The sequence below is a fragment of the Triturus cristatus genome, chromosome 8 (assembly GCF_964204655.1).
Source record: "Triturus cristatus chromosome 8, aTriCri1.1, whole genome shotgun sequence".
In the NCBI taxonomy this organism is placed as follows: domain Eukaryota; kingdom Metazoa; phylum Chordata; class Amphibia; order Caudata; family Salamandridae; genus Triturus; species Triturus cristatus.
Genome location: NC_140591.1, coordinates 203,861,268 through 203,881,535, shown reverse-complemented (window position 1 = coordinate 203,881,535; position 20,268 = coordinate 203,861,268). Strand labels below are relative to the sequence as shown.

General features: G+C 46.1%; 1 protein-coding gene across 6 annotated transcripts in view; it reads left to right on the top strand.

Moving 5' to 3' along the window:
* ITSN1 (intersectin 1) overlaps positions 1-20,268 on the top strand; it is a 1,732,490-nt gene that overhangs the window by 248,966 nt on the left and 1,463,256 nt on the right. For all 6 annotated transcript variants that reach the window (XM_085621357.1, XM_085621360.1, XM_085621358.1 and 3 more), the window contains exon 5: positions 14,360-14,514. In XM_085621357.1, coding sequence (XP_085477483.1) covers positions 14,360-14,514 — 155 coding nt within the window. The remainder of the gene's footprint in view (positions 1-14,359; positions 14,515-20,268) is intronic.

Here is a 20,268-nt window from a genome sequence, read left to right as displayed (position 1 = left end):
CCAGTTTTCAGCTTTTTTTTTTTTTACATATTTTATTGAATTTTCATGGTACATAATGGGCCGTGGCCCTATGTGTACATTTTGTTTTTTTTTTAAACAATATATTTTTTTTTAATTGAGTTTACATGGTAGATACCGGGTCGTGGCCCCAAGGATACAGTGTGTAGGAAATATGACAGTGTATACATCTAGTCGTATCTTCTGGAAAACTTGCATATATAGCAAAAACAACATTGAGCAGTTTGTCTCAAGTACCACTTCGTTATAATTAACCAATTTAATATACGGCCCGGAGATGTTGGATGATTTTCTAGGTTGTGTAATGACCAATCGCATCAGGGGCACACAGTAGGTCAGGGGTCTGGGACCTTAAGGGGGGGTAATTCTATGCCCCCGTAATCCGCCCAGTGCAGCCATATTTTTCTATGCTTTAGGGGGCAACCATGAGCTTGAAACACAGCGATCTCGGCATTCATAAAATCATCGATGGCCCTTTTCCACCTGCCAAACGTAGGGTGGGGGTGGGGGGGGGGACTCACTTTTCCATTGCTGGGCAATATCCTGCTTAGCAATGGGGATGGCTAAAAACAATAGGTGTTGCTTGTACCGATTCCCATCTATACCCTCAGTAATTTCATCTTGCGTGGGAGATCCCATGACAACACCTCGCTCAGGCATGCCACAATCCTCCGCCAGAATGGTTGCAGTGCTGTACAGCCTCTTAGAGTATGTATAAAGGTCTCATTCTCCTTCCCCCCCCCCCCCCCCCCCCCCCCCCCCTGCATCTCAAACATAACAGGGGCTGAATGGCGCCCATCCTCCAGAGACTGAATCAGGTATAGTATATGCGGTGTATATATTTAAATTGGGTGAGTCGGCAGCGTGTCTATTCTGCTTTTTGGTGGTATCGATTGGAAGCAGTGGTTTCAGGAAAACTGCAGCGTTATAACCAGTGGTGGAACTTATTGATGTAGAGAGTGTATGCTGTTAGGGCAGCGCTTGATGAGTACCTTCTGGCTCAGTACTGGAACTTGATTTGTCTGACCTACTCGCAGGAAGCGCAGGTCCTTCTTCATCTTATATGTTAAGTTTTCGTTTTTTCTCTTCCATGTATTCTCCATTTTCAGTTTTCTGCCTTTTATCTGGTTTTCACTGCGTTCAGAGTTCCTCTGTATCTTGGTATCTCTTCTATCACTTCCTAGTACCTGGTTGTCGCTGCCTTTAGCGTTTTAATTCCGTATGGCTCTGTGTTGAGTTGTGGCACAGTATCTCTTTCAGGGCCTCACCAGCAGGTTCCTGGCCGATAATGCACAAATTTCTCTAAGTCTTTCATCTTCTTTGAAAGCTTTGCACTGGCTGGAGTGGCGCTTTGACTCCACATATGCCAAACGTTGATCTTCACTTTGAGGCGCGTGTGGCATGCATGAGCAGTTAGCTGGACCACAGCAACCTCTCTGGCAGAGCACTGTTGGTTCTTCGGGTTACGTAGCCCTTATTTCGTCGCGAGTTGTAGCGGCCTCCCCAGCCTCGGAGCATGTAAATGATTATGGAGTTTGATATTACATGTCTTTATGCCTCAGTGTGAAACTGTTAACTGAACATTCTACCACACCCAAGCACTTGCGTCACTGTTCTACGTAGTCTGTCAGTAACCAAGAGAGTCCCATCATCTCTAACTCACAAGACACTACAGTGTTCAGTTTTTGCTGCCATACAAGCCTGTACCCAAATTCAATAAATTATAAAAGGTTTTTTGATTCTGTCTCAGTTGCCATTTATGTAACCTTTTCATACTTTTTTTCATGTTTTGTTTACGATAATACGTTAAATAGCAAACAAATACTTAGTTACTAAGTGTCTGTCTAGATAGCACTTTCTTAGACCTATTGTCATAGTGGCCAAGGAAACGCCTTCAAAGCATAGTTTTGTCAGAGTTATTCTGTAAGTTCAGTGCAATGGGAACATCGAGGACAGTGCTGATACTGGCAAGAACAGAAGAGAGCCAGAGGATTGGACAGAACCTCAGCATCGTAAGGATGAAGTATAAATGGTGTGTTAGAAGGTGAAGAGTGGAAGCTTACAGTGGCACACTGTGAGAAGGTGGCCTGATGTATGCTGTCCACTAGTTCTAGTGGGCACCTTGTATCAGTCCAAATACCCCCTTATGGTGATAGGTTAAAGACAACCTTTATTGAAAGCTATCTTAGTGGTAGCTATGGAGAGCAGCCTTCAGGCTAAGTCTTGAAGGAATGTAAAGCAGCTTGTTTAACCAGTCTATAATCTCTTGAGTGATCAAATGAAAAGACAACCACACCAGGTATATATTCAAAATATATGTATGTAAGATAAAACACACCCCTCTAGTCTCTTTATGAGACTGGAGTTCGAAGTACTTTGTTTACAAGTCAACCATTATCAGTATTAGCACATATACACGTTTGGGCCCTAGGGGCGTACCAAACCATATACCAAAGAAGTGGTGTAAGAACCACGACTGGAATAGACACACGGCCTAGAGCCTGTATAATCGCTGGGACCCAAAGAAACCACCCAAGGTAGTGACACAGGGGACCCACTGGGACTGTATGCAGTGTGTAAATACAACCGTGGGTTCCCGTTATCTTCTATGGGCAAGGTCGTGGTTAGAAATTTAAAGATTAGGGACACTTCTAATCGAGTCAGGACCAAACTCTTATGGACTTAAGAAGTTCTAGGGCTAGCACCCACGAGAGCACCGGAGTACTTGATTTACCTCAACCAGGGAAGCCGGGTGCTTAGGTGTCTTTTGGTGTCCCGTCGCGTCGTCGATTTCAATGGGAGCCTGCAAAGAACTGCTGCTGCCGTGAAGAGAAGTGTCCGAAGAGATCCAAGCCCGGATCTAGGATGGAAGGAACCTGAAAGCAGAGGTGGTTGAACTGTTCATATACTACCAACTTGTCATGTCTCTCCTCGTTGTAACAATTTACACTTCCTGGACCTTTGCTGTCTGGGAAATCATACCGCAGGGTACAGAGCCAATATAATTGAACCTTGTGCTTTTTATCTCCCTTCCCTTCTTATCTCTTTCACAGGTCATAATCAAGGGGGTATAGATTTACTTCGGATTATTAGCCGCCACCCACAATTAGTTTGGAGGTGACCTTCCTCCCCCCCCCATTGATGTGTGAGAGGGCCAAGGCTACCCCGCTCACAGTAATACGTCCGTGCACTCACCACACACCACCTTCACTCTTGGTCCTGATGAAACGCCAAGGATCGTACAGACCAACTCAGGCGTGAAACATGTCGACCTCAGCATAGTTACCTGGGCACATTGCGCCCCCACTGGTAACTCCTAACCTACGTGTTTTTTACTCTGCCAAGGGTACCTCTTCATTAAAAAACCTTTTTTCTGGCAACCCTTAGGCAGTTTTATTACGCACTGCACGCACGCACAACTCCCCACATAAGACCTTTTACCCACACACCCACATGCACCCATCGGCAGCTCTCTAAAAAGATCTCCGCCAAGGAGACCCTTCGGGGGACCCGTAGGGTATTGCACCACCAGCCCGACGAGGAGCAACAGCCCGATGATGAAGCATGACATCCCTTGGGATGTGTGAGGGCAACAAGAGAGATTTTGCGTCCCTCCCCACCCCTACCACTAGGGCCCTGACCTGGTACCCATCTCTTTCTCTCTCTTTCTTCGTGTCTTCTCATCCTTTTGCATTGTGTGTTGACTCCTTGCAACACTCACTCTGGAAAAGTGCCCCCTTTGTTTGATCAACTCGACCATTAACAGGCTCGTGGATCCCCCCCCCCCCCCCCTCTCCTATTTTTAGGTCTCGCCTGACCCAGCGCATGCGCTGGTCTGGCGAGACTTTTTGAGAGGGCTCCCAAAAGTGCTACCAGGCCAGCCTAGAACTACAGTGCATGTGCGCGGGCGTGCGCGCCGCTTTGATGTTTACCGCATTACTTTCACTTTCGCGGCTGCTTTGATGTTTGATCGCGATCACTTTCGCGGCCGCACGGCCGCCTGTTTAGGACTTGTGCCCTGATTGACAACGTGCCTAGCGACATCAGGTGAGGGGTCAAAGTAACATCAAGCTTTAGCATATTTGCCATCAATTTGGTGATTTCATGCTAAAGTACTTCAAGAGACCGGCATGTACTGAACATATGGTCCAAATCCGCCCCCTTGGCTTTGACAAGGAGGGCGGCGAATACCAACCAATTTTGTTGGTATGTAATAAAAGTCAAAGTTCGTTTTATAGTGTTGTGACTGCTAGCCAGCCGAGCACAACAGAGTTCGGCCTATCTCCAGACTCACAAAAGCAACAAACAGTCTGGGTAGTGAGCCGTTTCTGCCATTCATCCAATTCTTCTCCAGGTCTTCCAGCAAGAAAGAACTCAGAACCCCATAAATCCGACTAAATGTACATCACGTTTTCCCCACTAGCAACTCCATCAAATCAGCTTTGGAAAACCCTATTGGACCGCCACAATTTTTAAATAAAAAATCACGGAAGAATATGCTTTAAAACGAGTGTCCCATATTGGTGCCAGAAAGCTCGTTACGTAACTCATTTTTTTAAAACCACGCCACTGATGATTTATAAAACTGCACCTATCGGAACCGCTAAGCTGGCCGCTTTCAAGCGTGATTGTGTCTATTTAACATCCTGCCCTCTCAATTGATTAGTTTCCGCATGTATTAATAAAATCTGGCAAAAAACACTAAGACTAGTTAGCAAAGCACGCGCTGTAAAGGCGCATCGAATAAAACTGCCCCGAAAGACACTGCACGTCTCCTAAATGGAACCATTAACATCGCAGTTGGTAGATACAGTTTTCCAAGTTCGTACGATAAAGCTATTGGCAGGCGGCCTTTTGTTTATCGTCCTTATCTTTGTGTGGCAGAGCTCAGACGCGCGGTGCTTTCTCTTGACTGATCGATTTATGTTTGTGCAACTGTCTGAGATTTATTTACAACTTAAACAGAAATATATGTCTCTGTGTGACAATCTGCTGACAATTCGCACAGAGGTGTCTCGCTGATAAATAGAGCATTAGTCAGCTGACATTTGAAATAGGAGCCAGCGTGATGCTGGGTAGGAGATCTGGGTATAATAGCTTACTTACTATCCAGTCCCATGTACACATATATACATTTGAAACGCTCCAATGGATTATAGGTTTAGACAATCTTTCAGAGTATCCCTTCTGATTAAACTGATGGATTTAGGGTTTCACCTTGATCGAATTTTTAATAGGCCAGTTACTAATGATTTATATTGGATCCAGTGGATGTTGTTTTTGATCTCTACTATTCTGCAAAGGAAATACTTAAACAGTTTAATCCCGTTAAACAGGTGGTGTGTATTAAAAAGTGCAATATAAGATGCTCTCTGCTTCTACTCTGGACTATGACATGCGCTGTATAAAAGACCAAAAATAAAAAATGGCCCTAATTAAAAACATATTATGATGTAGTTAATGATGTCTGTTGGTTTAAGGCGTGCTGTATTCGAGTATGGACTTGAAGCTCCGCCCATTCTCTGCCCATATTTTTCATTGGCTTGTGTCATTGTTCTTTGTAAATGCTGGATTCTGATTCGTTATTAGGCTTGTTAGTCCCGCCTTAGTACTGCATTGTCTTCACTTGTAACTTCCCACGTGGACAAGCCCTTTTACTTCGATTGTTACATGGGATGCTTTATTGAGTCTGTAAGCACTATTTTCTTTTATAACTTTATCCTACTTCATGCACAACTGCTTTCCTGCAACATTCAGCGGCGGCCGCTTCTTTACAATGCAATCGGTCTCGCATTAACGAGAGTTTGAGCTATTGGCATTTAAAATGACAATGCCTTTTATTTATGTGTTAATTTTTAAAACGGATAATTAAAAAGCATTGTCATTTACAATGCCAGTAGCTTAAACTCTTGCAAATGCGAGACCTATTGCATGCAAATGCTTGTTGAATTAGTATATAGGTCGCCTATACCACTGTAAGGGGTGCAAGCACATCTTTACCCAGGCTGCAGTAGCAGACCTGTGGTGCCATTTTGGAGTGCTTCCCAGGGGTGGCATAATACATGCTGCAGCCCCTGGTAGGCCTCTGAGGTACCTATGCCCTAGGTACATAGTATACCATATACTAGGGGCTTATAAGGCACTCCAAAATTCAGTTAGGTATGTACCTAATGTACATGCAACCCATTTTACAGAGAAAGCAGATAGACTGGGGCCCTGAATAGCAGGATCCCAGTCCAACTAAGTCATAAACCAACAAAACACCAGGAAAAAAGTGGGGGCAACCATATAGTCAGATTCCACCTTCCTACACACACACACATTTTTGGAGTGTTGTACAGTTTCTTCTTTCAATCTGCGATTTACTTTTCCCAGCCCCAAGACAAAGGCTGCTTGGACCTCTGGTTAACAGTATTTGACCCAGCAGAAAGCTACTGGGACCTCTGGTTAACAGTATAAGCCTGACGCCTCATAAGCCTTTGAGCCTATCCCGATGCTACCTACATTAGTCAGCAGCTATCTAACAAGGGAGTGGATAATATAGTTGGTGGGGAGTGGTGGGCGCAACGGTAGCTCAGTTGTGCCACTGTGAGAGTGACAAGGCAGGTGCCTCCCAATCTCAATCTCTGTGCCCTCCGACTATATTGAGGAGCTACAAGTGCAACCCAAATATAGTGAATAACCCAATCAAATACAGTGACTTTATTTATCCATGTTGCTTTTGATTTTTGAATTCTTAACTAGGAATTAAGAAGTTGGGGGCGAACAGTGGAGGTGAAAATTAAAATATGGAAATCTGCTAAGAGGGTCCCTCCACAAACCCAAAGTTGAGGTTTTCCATAAGTTGAATTTGCTTTGCGTGATACCTGCTCCATACTGGAAAAGTATTTTTGATATCGTGTAAATAGAAGATTCCAGAAATCATAGACCTGATCGGTCCAGTCTCCTATATTGTTTGACACAAAGCATTGGCTCAATACTGCACACAAAGGAGAATTCTGCAGGAGGCAGTACATAGGCAGGGCCACTGGAATTATGCGGCGGGCAGGGTGAACTTATGCGGTAGGGTTGAGTAAATCATGCAACAAGAAAGACAAATTATTCTGCATAATGTAGCACTTTTTGTGGTAGTATTACTTTATTATGTCATTGGTTGCACCTATTTAGTACCAGCTGAACACCCAAATAAAGCAATAGGCAACAGAAAGGTGATCAATCAACCTTTGCAAAGGGTCTTCCTCTGTTCAGAAAAATGTCGCTGTGTTTTTAGTAACTTTTTAGCCGTTTGAGATAGAGCCAAAATGTATTTTTGTTAAAATCTGCAAAATATGCAGCAAATTATGTATTGTATGGCAAATGTGGCAAATCTTTAATTATGCGAAAAAAGGTTGAGGTCGCACACTTGCATCATTGCAATGGCCCTGTTCATCGGGACAGGAGAGTCGAGACCATTCTAAGCCATTGAATGTTAATTTTGTGGTTTTTAGATAGGAGCATGACCTGAAAAAGAATAGGAATAGTCCAAAATGCAACTGAGTCATTAAGAAAGCCAGCCTTCAGGGGCATCACATTACCTGAATTGCCAAGCGCAGCGTTGACAGTTGTAAGTAGAATGGGAGGGGGTGCCCTAGGGGATGCCTTCAAGTAACTTTACTGCCCATGGCTTACCCAGTTTCCAGCAGATGCTTAGGAACGCTTGGTTTATTTGGGTGCAAAATTTGAACAGACATCCGGATTAATGAAAGAACATGAAATGGAGTCTTTCGCCCAAGCCACTCACACTGGCACTTTCTCAGAGGGCGTGCTGTTTTCACAGTGCTCTGGGTGGTATGTCGTCTTGCATTCCGCCATGCACTTAGCATCTTCATGTTCATCAGCAGGGAATCACAAGAAGCAATTAGAATGTTTATGAAGATGATTGACCGTGGACAAAATTAAGAGTTCTGAAGAAACTGGATCATGGTTTAAACTCAGAGGCGTTTTATGTTGGATTATGATGGTGTTTGGAACGGAAACGGCCAGGCCCCTTCCATCCCCCTTGTGAGAAACAAAGCCAGACAATCTCATCCTCTGTCAGGAAGACCAAGTAGGAGCCCAGTAGTGCCCTACACATCAGACTGTGTTTAAAACTCAGTTCTCTGTCAGGGTAACCAACACTGTCAACAAGTGGAAGGCAAGGCCAGGGGAGTGGCTCGAGATTCCAGCTCCATGGGACACGGCCCCTTTATGAAGCATAAAACCTAAATGCACATGGTGGCTGAGAGACTTCATAAAATGCAGATGCAAACATTGCTATAACCAATGCCATGTAAACATTGTGGAGAGAGCAAAGAGATGCTCTGAAAAATCTAGTTCAGGCTCGGTTCCAGTCTAAACAGGCCCTGTTAGCATCAGTTGATCGGACATGGGGATCACATTTAAAAACACTGCTTGTGGGATGGTGTGTATCTGATGACTTGGATTGTCTCCTCTTCCTATGGTGTAGGAGTACTGTTCCAACTGTTCTGAGTCTACAAGGACATGGCAATAACAGAAACTGACTTTAAAATGTTCATGAACTAAAATGATCACACTTCATAGTAAATTAACTTATTCATACTAACTGAAATAGAGTATATACTATGTTAAATCATGCCTAAATATAGATGTTTCTCCCTTTAAACTTACATTCCCTCCTTGTCCTAAATTTCCCCTTTTTCAGGCAACCCTTAATCTATGTTCTTCCACACCAACCTCCGTGTTGATGTTTTTCTTTGGTCTTGGTTTTGACAGATAGGCTTTTATACAGCCTTAATGCTTAATGTGTATGAAAAACAGACTGGGCTTTGGGTCGGCCCCTCTCAACCACTGACTTTCTTAGAAAAGCCGCTGTCAGCCGTTGGCTTGATTTTGTCCATGTCTTGGCCCAGTCCAGTGGAGTGTACATGTCATACCTAATTCTTTTGGCTGTTTGGGTGTATACTTCTGTCTCTACTCCAGCTCTTGCATTGAACTGCATGGCGGACTTAGATTATAACTATGGCGGCTTTTATACATTTGATATTTCTTGCCTGTTGTAAATTTGCTTACATTGCATGCGTTTGCATGTTTAACCCATAATGGCTTTGTCGTTGCTTGCCTCTTCTTGTTCATAATCTCTTCCAAAACCACCAAGTGTGATCTTTCTCCAGCTTCTTATCAATATGAATGATAATGTAAACTTCCCTGCAGTCATTTTATGTTGAATTTATTTTTTCTTTAACTGCAGCTGGACTTTTTAATTTCAAACCATTTTGGTTGTAGGTCTCTCCTACTAGCCTGATTACAGCCCACCACTGTTTACTATTGATTGACTTTGTCACTCTCGTTTGCTTGCTTCTTATTCCATGGCTTGCCTGTCTCTTCTTGTATTAGATCTATTGCGCCCCTGAAGCATAGCCTCTTTGCTAGGGGTGGCTCCTCCGTTGGAGCGTTGTCCCACTTAAACCCCCCCCCAAAGTCCCAGAGCCGAGCGTCAGGACGGAGCTGCTGCTGGCTGACAGGAGCAGGGAGGAGGGTGGGCTGTCTAATGCACTGTTTAAAGTGTGCATGTCTTTTTGGCTGGCTGTCTTGGTACGGCCAGCCACACATGCACACTTTAAACCTCACAACCCATCGGTCTTAAGACAGCTGGATTGAGAGAAGGTGCAGGCCACCAGTGCGCTGTGAGGCTGGACCCTCCAATCAGGGCGCTGCTTACATGCTACATGTGAGCAGCACCAGGATTGGGCAAGGAAGTTCCAGCATAAAGTTCTAGTTCCTGCTAAGAAGAGGTCCAGAGCGAGGACATCGCCTTAGGTAAGTATTATTTTTATTTTTTTATTATATTTTGCGCACTCCCCCTCGTAGATGCCAGCCGCCATTGCTCTTTACCATCCTTTTATGTCTGACTTGTAACGTTCCACTGCTCAGTTAGAGAACTATCTTTTTCTTTCTGCACTCCTTAAGAGTTTACGTGTTTTCTAGCTGTCTTTCTCGTGCTGCATCTCCCTTCGAAATACACTCCCTACTGCTGTTTTGCTCCTCTTTCCCTCTGCTTCCTTTCTCCCTTGTGTGCAGCCTTTCTATTTGATGCCCGTCGCCAACACAATGCATTCAGTGTTGTCCTCCTATTCTCCCACCCCAGCCTCTTCTTATTTTTAGGTCGAGCCTGTGACTGCGCGCATGCGCTGCATCGGAAATCTACCTCTTGCAATCACTTAAGCTTTCTTCAAAGCGCGTGCATGTTGTGCTCACACGCTATTGGCCTTTGCGTCTGGCTTCAGTACGCAATTGACCAAACGCATGTGGATGTCCCAGCTTCTTTTCAAAAGTTTGCTCTCGGGAGCCAGCAGCGGCGCGCAGGGGCCATCTGTTTTTAATCTGCATGGGCACTCTTGGTTCACATGCAGTCTTTCTTCCCCCTCTTGCAGGCCGTGGTACGGTTTCACCAGATACACTTGCGGATTTTCTGGAAAATGAAATTTCTATTACTTTTGATCTCCCCTTGTTAGCGGGCTGCCGCGCGCTAGTGTTTTTTTTGGCTTGTTACAACCTTGCTCTGCCGTGTTTTATTTTTCACAGCTGCCAGTCGGTGGGAAGCTCAGAGGCACTGTTAAATATTTTTCAAACACGGCTGGCCCTTTTACTCTGGCACATAAAAGGTTTTGAAGCAGTGTCTCCTGAGCTTGTGGTATGTTGGCGGTAGAATTATTTCTATTGAAAGTGAATGTGAATGCGGTGCATGCTTCAGCCGACCCAGGCGTGCACAGCAGGCTAGTGAGGGTGACACTACTTTAAGTAGTGTGTGGGGCTGGTGTGAGAGAGCCATGGAGAGACGTGTCTGAAGTCCTTCCTTTCACTGCCTGGGCTCACGCGCCACCCTTAAGCGTCTCCTCTCATGTCTCCGCTAGCCCCCATCCTCCCTCCTCATCCTTCACCCTGCCTATCATCTTGTCATCTCGCTCCATCCTCGAATAATCCTCACCGGCTCTCCGTCCTGCCCTCCCCTCCACCCTCCGTATGAGTCATCTCTGCTCCCCCCATTCCCTTTCCCCACTTCCTGCTCCGTTACCATTCCCTGGCTTCCCCTTCACTAATCCTCACTCGCCCCCTCTCGACCGACCCGCTCTCTGCCAGTCTGTGATTCCCTGGCCTCTCTCCTTCCTGCACACCTGTCCTTCCGCCCCCTTCCCTCGCCTCTTCCTCCTAGCCTCTGATCTGTGCTCTCTGTCCCTCCTCCTGATTCTCTTTCCTTCCCGTGCTGTCTCCCTCCACTTTCCTCCTCCTCATAGCCTGTTATCCCCTCCTGAACACATGCCCTTATTCCCCTGAACCCTGATAATTCTCTCCCCACTATCCCCTCATATCCCCTCCACCTGATCCTCTCTCCCAGACCCTCTCTGGAGCTCTCCTTCTGATTTTTCTCCCACGTCCCACCCTTCCTCTGATCCTCTCTCCTCCCTCACCTCTCCAAATATCCTCTTTTCCCCTCCTCCTCTCCCACACTTTCCCTCTTCCGATATTCCCCACTTCTCTCTACTAAACATCCTTGCTCTCCTCCTCCGGATCCGCTCCTGTCCTCTCCTCCTGGTTCCATCTTCTGCCTTCCTCCGATCTCCTCTCTTCCCTTTTGCCCATACACCTGCCCCCCCACTCCCTGGTCCCCTCCCATCCCCTGTCCTGCTTCTAAAACCCTCTGCTCCCCTCTTCCTGCAGACGTGTCCTCCACTCGCCCAAACCCTCACATATTCCGGCTGGTGTACTTACAGTATGATGTGTTGCCACCATTTGCACAGGCGTGCATTTTCCCACATGGGTGGAAGATGTTTTTTTAACTGACATCTCCACTGGTCGAACTGCATAAACTGAGTCTCTGCACTGACTTCTGCAGCCCAGTGTTACCACGGTATATTACAAAGCATGTTTCTGTCCATGACACACAGGGATCGCGTCATTAAACGTCTTAGGGCGTAAAATTGTGTGGCCGGATTATTAACAGGATAATGTACTGCATAGCTAATCACTTATAAAGTCCCGAAGGCGAGACCTATTGGCTATGCCAATGCTTGTTTAATTTGTAGATAATCCCTACCGCAGCCGAACGGCCTGAAGCTCGCCCAATGCTCCCTCTTACCTGCTTCCTCTGCTTTCCCTCACCTACTTCACCCACCTGATTCTTCGGTCCCCTCCCGCTGTCCTTAAAATGCTCCCCACCCCCTACTATTTTTAGACTGCTTGACGCCTTCAGTTCATGGCCAAGCTACTCTGCTTTACGAAATGCACTTTTGCACAAGTAAAAATATATTTTTAACTACCATTCCAAGTACCATTCTCCATCTTGGATGAATAAATGAAACAAAAAGAAATAAAATGGCCACGGTATCATTTTGAAGGCATGCATGCTTGTCATAATGGATTCACAAGTCTACTGAATGATACGGCTGCATGACATTTACTCGTTCACACTCCTGTGTGTGGCGCCTCATTGGGTCTTTCGTTTTTTAGGTCTCGCCTGACCCAGCGCATGCGCTGGTCTAGGGAGGCATTTTGTGAGGGCTCCAAAAAGTGCTATCAGGCCAGCCTAAATCTACAGTGTATGTGCGCGGGCGCGTGCGTCGCGCTTTACCACGATTACCCTTCGACCCATACATCCAGCTATTTACCTTTTCTCTCATCCATCCTTCCACTCACTCATCAATCCATCCATACTCTCTCATTATCCATCTATTCAATCTTTCATTCATCCATTCACCCTTTCACTAATTCATCCAACCATCCCTTCACTTACTCACTCGCTCACCTTTTCATATTAATTTTGAGCTGAGCCTTTTTGAGAAGAGGACCATCAAGAACTTCACCCTCGCTGCAGGAGCCATTCCAGGATTGGGACAGAAACCACCCAGGGCGGAGACAGGATCCACCACAGGGGGGAGGACAGGAGCCATCACAGGGGGGGCAGGAGCCACCACATGGGGGGGGACTGAAGCCATCACGGGGGGGGGGGGGCAGGAGCCATCACAAGAGGGGGAACAGGATCCACCAGGTGGGCACAGGGGTGGGCAAGCAGTATTCTAGTATCATCTTGGTCTCTTACAGGGTGGGGTAGGGCTCTTCACCCCCTCCCGGACAAGACAACGAGAAGACTGGCTCTCTTTCCAAAATGTTAGTTTTGCCATCCCCCACTGTGATGTACAGTACTTAAAGGAGATACTCCAAGAGAACTGATTGTCCTCCATACTTTGGTAATCAGTGTGGGTGCGATTGTGCCATGTCTTTATTTTATTACATTATAGACTGCCTGATTGAAGAACCGAGGTTTGCTTACAATTTAGTGACCGTAATTAAGCTCTGTGAAGAGAACCACGTGCTGCCTCGTGGTAATCAGGGCCGCTTCTAGAATGTTTGGGGCCCTGGGCAGAAAGGGAATGTGTAAGGCCCCTCTAAATTGCAGAGACATGACGCATTCAGGGCTGTTTGCATCTGAATAGATGCCCCTGCTCCTGAGGCTGCAGCCCCTCCCTCTGTCACATTCAAACCCCTCTTAACAGCTCATCAAGGGCGAAGGTGAGAGGGTTGCCACCCCGCTCTGCCTCTCCAATGCTGCTGGGTATCTGAGCTTTGGTACTGCATCGGAGTCTGTTACACCCCACCTCAACAGCATCGGAGTCAAGCAGGGAGGTGGGTGGAAGCTGTGCCGGCTTTAGGGTGGTGCGATTGGTGCCCGGTTAAATTTACGGACAATCCTTCACGGACAACGGACAGACGGCCGAAATTACGGACTGTCCGTGAAATTTACGGGCGGTTGGTCACCCTAACTGTTGCATGGCTAAACACACATAAGGTCCCAAAGGCGAGACCTATTGGCTATGCCAATGCTGGTTTGCCGATGCTGTACAGAAGCGGTTAAAAGCATTGCCAATGCTGATGTGTCACAAAGAGGAGACCTATTGGCTTTGCCAATGTATTGTTTTAGGTGTTTATTCTGTTGTGTGTTGTGTTTGACTATGGCACTAGCGCTGAAAGACCAGAATGTGTTTTAATAAATCGTGAAACTCGAGTTGTGCAATACATTTGGTCATATTGAAATCTTACATTTTGTCCAGGTTTCCCATTGTTTGCAAGATTACAGCTGTTTTGGACATATTGATTTCTTTATTTAATTCATTTCTTTAATTAATGTGATGGATTTAAACCCCTCCAGTTCCAAATGTGAAGCTTCTGAGTTTTAGAAAATTATTTGGTAATCAAAGTATTTTTAAGCGCACTGTGATCAAACTTGTGTGATCACGGGGATGAAAACCGTTTCAGATACACTTCTTTATGGACTCACCCTTTGTTTCAGGGCTCTTGCTGACATGAACAACGATGGTAGAATGGACAAGCTGGAATTTTCCATTGCCATGAAACTGATCAAACTAAAACTTCAAGGTTATCCACTCCCCTCCTCTTTGCCCCATGTCATGAAACAGCCATCGATTGCCATTCCAACAGGATACGGTTAGTTTACTTTAAATCACTGGTTTAATTTTCTAATTTGTTGAATTATTGGCTTTAGTGGGGACGTAAAAGAAACAAACTGGAGTCAAAACTAACATGTTTCTCGAGTAAATTTGTTTTCGTTTTGTGATAATCTCAGTGGCTTTATTGCTTACAAAATGAAGACTGAAATCAGTTTGGTTGTTTTAGGATTTTCTATTCTATTATTTTCGTGTCTGAGACTGCAAAGTTTCGATCTTTTAGAAGTCCTGCATTTTTAATATTTTGTGTTGTGTATGGTTTGTGAAAACTATGATCAAGTTATTTAAGTTAAAATAGAAATACTTGTCACATGCCATGTGCTCTGGGTACAGGGGTGGTATGCAAAGACACACAAATCGTTGCTAAACCGGTATAATAGCTGTCAATTAACAGGCCACATTAGCGAAAAAAAGAAAGCATCTGAAAGATTTAAGTTGAAGGCCTGGTATGTGCAGTATCTGCAGGTCATTGCGTGGATACAAGCATAGCTGAGCTGAAGACCATATCCTTTGAATGCTGCCAAGTGGGTGTGGATATTGAACACAGCATAGTCACAGGCCATTCCCAGTGGTATAGCAGACATGGGTATGGAAAACTTTTCTGTATGCACAGTGACTTTGCTCTGCATATAATGCACAAGGTACAGGTGGGTTGTATGCCGATACAACGCTTGCCTTTACCATGCATGGTAAGTATAATAACATAAGTAAAAATCTAAATATATATAATATCTCCATATCTGCAGGTCAGCGGCCGAATTGCGTCATGTGGACCATGTCATTTAAATAAAAGCGTTTCTCACTATACCTGGAGTCTGTGCCCGAGCTGTGATTTTTCACTTTTCATGCATGGTGAAGGAGTTTGAGATAATATATATTCTCACCCGCTGACCTTTTCTTTTTCCTCTTCTTCAGGTAGGTGCTAAGGGTGGCCTTTCGCCCCCTTCTAAAACCTCCTTGCGGCGGCTTACTATCGTGCCCCCTGATTGGGGGGGGGGGGGTTGTCTACCGCCCTGGAGCGACCAATCCTGGTCAACCCCTTTTTCGTGGACTCTAGCCCTAAGGGGAAGGGGAGGGCTTCCCGCCTCTGGGTGGAGTTTGTCCCAGGCCCCCATTGTGTCCGGCTTCGCCTCCCCTGGCCCGGGCTCTTAGTTATTGACTTGAGTTATACTAGACGCAATTTTGAGTGTATTTGAGAATGCTCACTTGTTCACCTCTTATAATTAAGTCTCATTTCCTTATTCACAAGTATAGGAATATGTTTCTATTGTAGATGAAATAAGTTTCATTAACCGTAACTGAAGATGTGATGAGGAAGAGGTCCTATTTTGGTTTTACCTTTTTTCCTGTGTTTTCTCTTGTTGTGTCTAGCCAATGATACCTGGTTGTAGAATTAAGGGAGTGTCCACTGTGGCCTGACATTCTCTGAATTATGAGAACAATTTGTATTTGGATATACTCTATTGAAATCTTGTCAGCTAAACTGATGATGTCAACATAGACTTGATTGAATATTATTTTTTGTTCTATGAACTTTGTGGTTTACCAATTGCTATTATTTTTTCAGTTTTAGGATTTTTAGTCCTTGTGGGGTTACTTGGGTGCAATATATCCCCAAGTAAAACTAACTTTAGGTTAGAGACACTACACAAGAGGAAACTTTCTCTATTTGAAAAGAGAATAGTATGTTGTTAGTGCTTGTATTGTTACGTACATAATTGTGGCGCCCAATTAACTTAATTGGTGTTAGTCTTTTCATGTCATGTACGTGACCTAGGTGGTCTGCCGGCCGGTACGTGTTGTGAGCCGTTTCACCAATTAAAACTTTGTAGCACCTTAGATCAACTAAGTGCGCGATTTTCTCTCCTATGAAAATGAGGAAACCGTTTGATGAATTGTTATGTTATGTTATGTTATGTTATTTGGTATTTTTATAGCGCACAGCTGCCCCAGCAAAGGGGCGTCCTGGCGCTTTGACAGATGCTATAACATAACACACAATAAAAGGAAATAAATCAACTAGATACCGGGAACAGGAAGGTTTTAATCGCCTGCCTGAAGGTGAGTAGATCTTCAAGAGCACGAATGTGTACAGGGAGCGAATTCCATAGGCCTGCCGCTAGCACCCTAAAGGAGCGGCCACCCATTCTGCTCAGCTTGAAGCGTGGACAGATGGCCAGATGAAGCCCCTCCGATCTCAAGGATCTCGAAGGCATATAGGGTGTAAGAAGAGAAACAAGTGCCGGCGGCAAAAAAGATTTCAGAATTTTAAAGGCCAGGCACAGCGCCTTGAACTTAATTCGCTGTCTGACCGGGAGCCAGTGCAAGGCCGTGATGGTGCCAGACACTGGACAATGTCTGGGAAGGCCCACAATGGCACGTGCCGCGGCATTTTGTACTCTTTGGAGCCTTGAGGCCTCCGCTTGATTCACCCCTAACAGCAATGAGCTGCCGTAGTCCAGCCGAGAAAGTATTGAGGCCTGGACTACAAGCTGTCTGGTAGGGGGATCAAAGTACTTTAAGACCGGCCTAGTACCACGTAGAATTCCGTAGCACGTAGCAGCCACCTTCTTGGTGTGATCTCTGAAGGTCAGCGCAGAATCTACCCATACTCCTAGATTTCTCAGTCCAGCGGCTGGAATAGGAGTGACACCAAGCTCCGGTGGCCACCACTGATTTCCCCATAACTCCGCATGCTTACCTAGAACCAACACCTCCGTTTTGGTGGCATTCAACTGAAGGCAGTTGGTGCGAAGCCAACCGGCTACTGCCAAGAGACCCGCACGGAATCTGGGGGCCTCCACCTCAGGGTCTTCACTAAGTGTCACCGCTAGCTGTGTGTCGTCCGCATATGAGGCCATCGTGAGACCCCACTGTTTGACGACACCAGCCAACGGTTTCACATAGAGGTTGAACATTGTCGGGCTCAACGAAGATCCCTGTGGTACCCCGAGCTCCAAGGGATAGGTGGCAGATTGACCAGGTGGTATAGCCACTTTAAAGGAGCGGTCTGCCAGAAAAGACCGAAACCACTGGAGAGCGACATCCGTCACTCCCGCCTCCTGTAAGCGTTGGATAAGTATATGGTGGGACACAGTATCGAAGGCAGCGCTTAGATCTAATAATATAAGCGCTGCAGTATGACCTGAGTCAAGTACCTGGCGAAGATGTTCCGTGATGTAAAGTAATGCCGTCTCGGTACTGTGTCCTGACCGGAAGCCGTTCTGACTGGAATCCAGAATCTGGTTACGAACCAGATGCTCGGACAGAACAGAGTTGACATGGGCTTCTGTTACTTTGGCAATCCAAGGCAACAGGGAGATAGGTCGATAGTTTTCTGGCAATCGGGGGTCAGAGTTGGTTTTTTTTAATATCGGAGTGACCACTGCCTGTTTCCATGCCGCGGGTACCGTTCCACAAGACAATGACATATTGATGAGATTCAATATGGGGTCACGGCACAGCGGGGAAAGTGTGTTAATGAAGGCTGGCTTTAACGGGTCCATAGGAGAGCCTGACTTGACCTTAAGGCTGAACCTGTCAAAGGCCTCAATAGACAGTTCAGGTAAAATGGCCAAAGGCTCAAGATCTGTCGTGACAGAGGTAGAAGCCAGTCGATCCTGGTGGAGTGTGTCGAACCCATGATAGATTTTTGCCACCTTCTCCACAAAAAAGGAGGCCAATTTATCACAGTGCGAATCTGTGCAAATCACCTCTGAGGATCTGTTTTTCATAAGGTGCTTCAGTACCTTGAAAATCAATTTTGAAGGATTGGGGCTGGTAGCAAATTCATGAGCGTAAAATGCAGCTCTTGCTCTGCAGATAGCTCTATGATAGAGCTTCAACTCAGTGAAATACCGAGTTTTCAGCGCAGGGTCATAGAAACGTCTCCATTCCCTCTCTGTTTTTCGGCAGGATTTCTTCAATTCTGCGAGAGACTCATTATACCAGGGGCTCGGTGTTTTTGTCCGGCCTTTCGACCACCGCAGAGGTATAAGAGAATCCAAGGCATCTGTGATCCAAGCGCAGAACTGTTGATATCCTTGATCCACATTAGTAAAGGTACTCAGAGGTTTTCGCTCTAATGTGCCGTAGAATTCTTCCAACGTAAGCTTATGCCAAGGCCTTTTAAAAATAGGCCTGTCTGTGGGTATAAAAGGCTTATCAAGGACCGGACAGAAAGCTTCTACTAACAGGTGATCAGTCCACCCCATCAACCTCGGTTCTGACAGCCTTAACCCATCTAGTGTGGAAAAGAAGGGGTCAAGAATATGGCCTCCCGAGTGGGTTGGAAGGGTAACGAGCTGAGTCAGTTGGAGAGCTTCCAAATCCGCCAGCAAGGAACTCACGGTAGTGGAAGACCCATTATCAAAATGGATGTTGAGGTCACCTAAAATATTAAAATTGGCACAGCCGAGTGCTATAGGACTGACCATATCGGCCAGCGCAGACCTAAAAACCGAGTCATTGCCGGGGGGACGGTATACAAGTAGGCCACTGAAAGTAAATTGATGGGAGAAAGCGACTTTAAAAATAGCGCTTTCACATGCGGGTAGTTCTGACGGCTTCCATTCCGCCGGAAAACAGGACTTGACTGCCATAGCAATACCACCACCTCTTGTGGTCCTGTTAGAAGTGAAGATGGTATAGTTCTGGGGGAATGCAAGATTCAATATGGCGGAGTCAGAGTCCTGAAGCCAGGTTTCTGTCATTAAAAAAACATCGGGATCCTCTTTCTCTATTAGGTCGTAAATAGACAAATGATGCTTTACAAGTGATCTAACATTAAGGCACCAGATACGAAGATCTCGCGATGCAACATGTAATCGTGTGACTGGGATGGTATCGTCCAAGGAGCGTATTTTAGTAGGGCTCATCAGAGACCAGCTTTTACAGGCGCAGCTGTATGGGCCAGTTAAAGGGTCCACAGGCTTACACGCACCTCCTTTGGACATTTGCCCTATGGCCAGCAGCTCTGACCGTGTGTAGGACAACATACCTGCCAGGAGCGGCTAAACAACGATGTGTTGAAGTACAGAGCCTGCCCCGCCTCGCGCTGCCTCGACGCGGACGAGCGCAGGCGGGCAGGACTCTGGCACGACTCCGGCTAAGCGACGGCGTCACCACCTGCGCGTCCCGCTGCGCGGGAGAGGGGAGCCTTAAGTAGGCTCGCCAATTAAAGCGCGAGCGCAAGGACGCTCCAAGATGGCGCCCAAAGCTATCTTCCCATTCCCTACCCAAAATGGCGCCCACAATGAGCCACCCCCGGGATCCAGGCCCGCCAAAACGGCGGTGAGGGAGCCGAATTATGTGCGGTAAGAGGAGGGGGCCAAGACCCTGCTAAAATCAGGGAATAAGTGCAGAAAATAAAATTTAAACAATATACCAAACGAGGAGAGTTAAAAGCGTTAAAAGCGCAGCGAAGCGCCTGCAGCAGCGCCAGCAACAGCGTGTGCCCAGTCAAATGAGCATCTGTCAAGGCCTGCCCTGAAACTAGATTCGCCTTAAGTAGGCTCGCCAATTAAAGCGCGAGCGCAAGGACGCTCCAAGATGGCGCCCAAAGCTATCTTCCCATTCCCTACCCAAAATGGCGCCCACAATGAGCCACCCCCGGGATCCAGGCCCGCCAAAACGGCGGTGAGGGAGCCGAATTATGTGCGGTAAGAGGAGGGGGCCAAGACCCTGCTAAAATCAGGGAATAAGTGCAGAAAATAAAATTTAAACAATATACCAA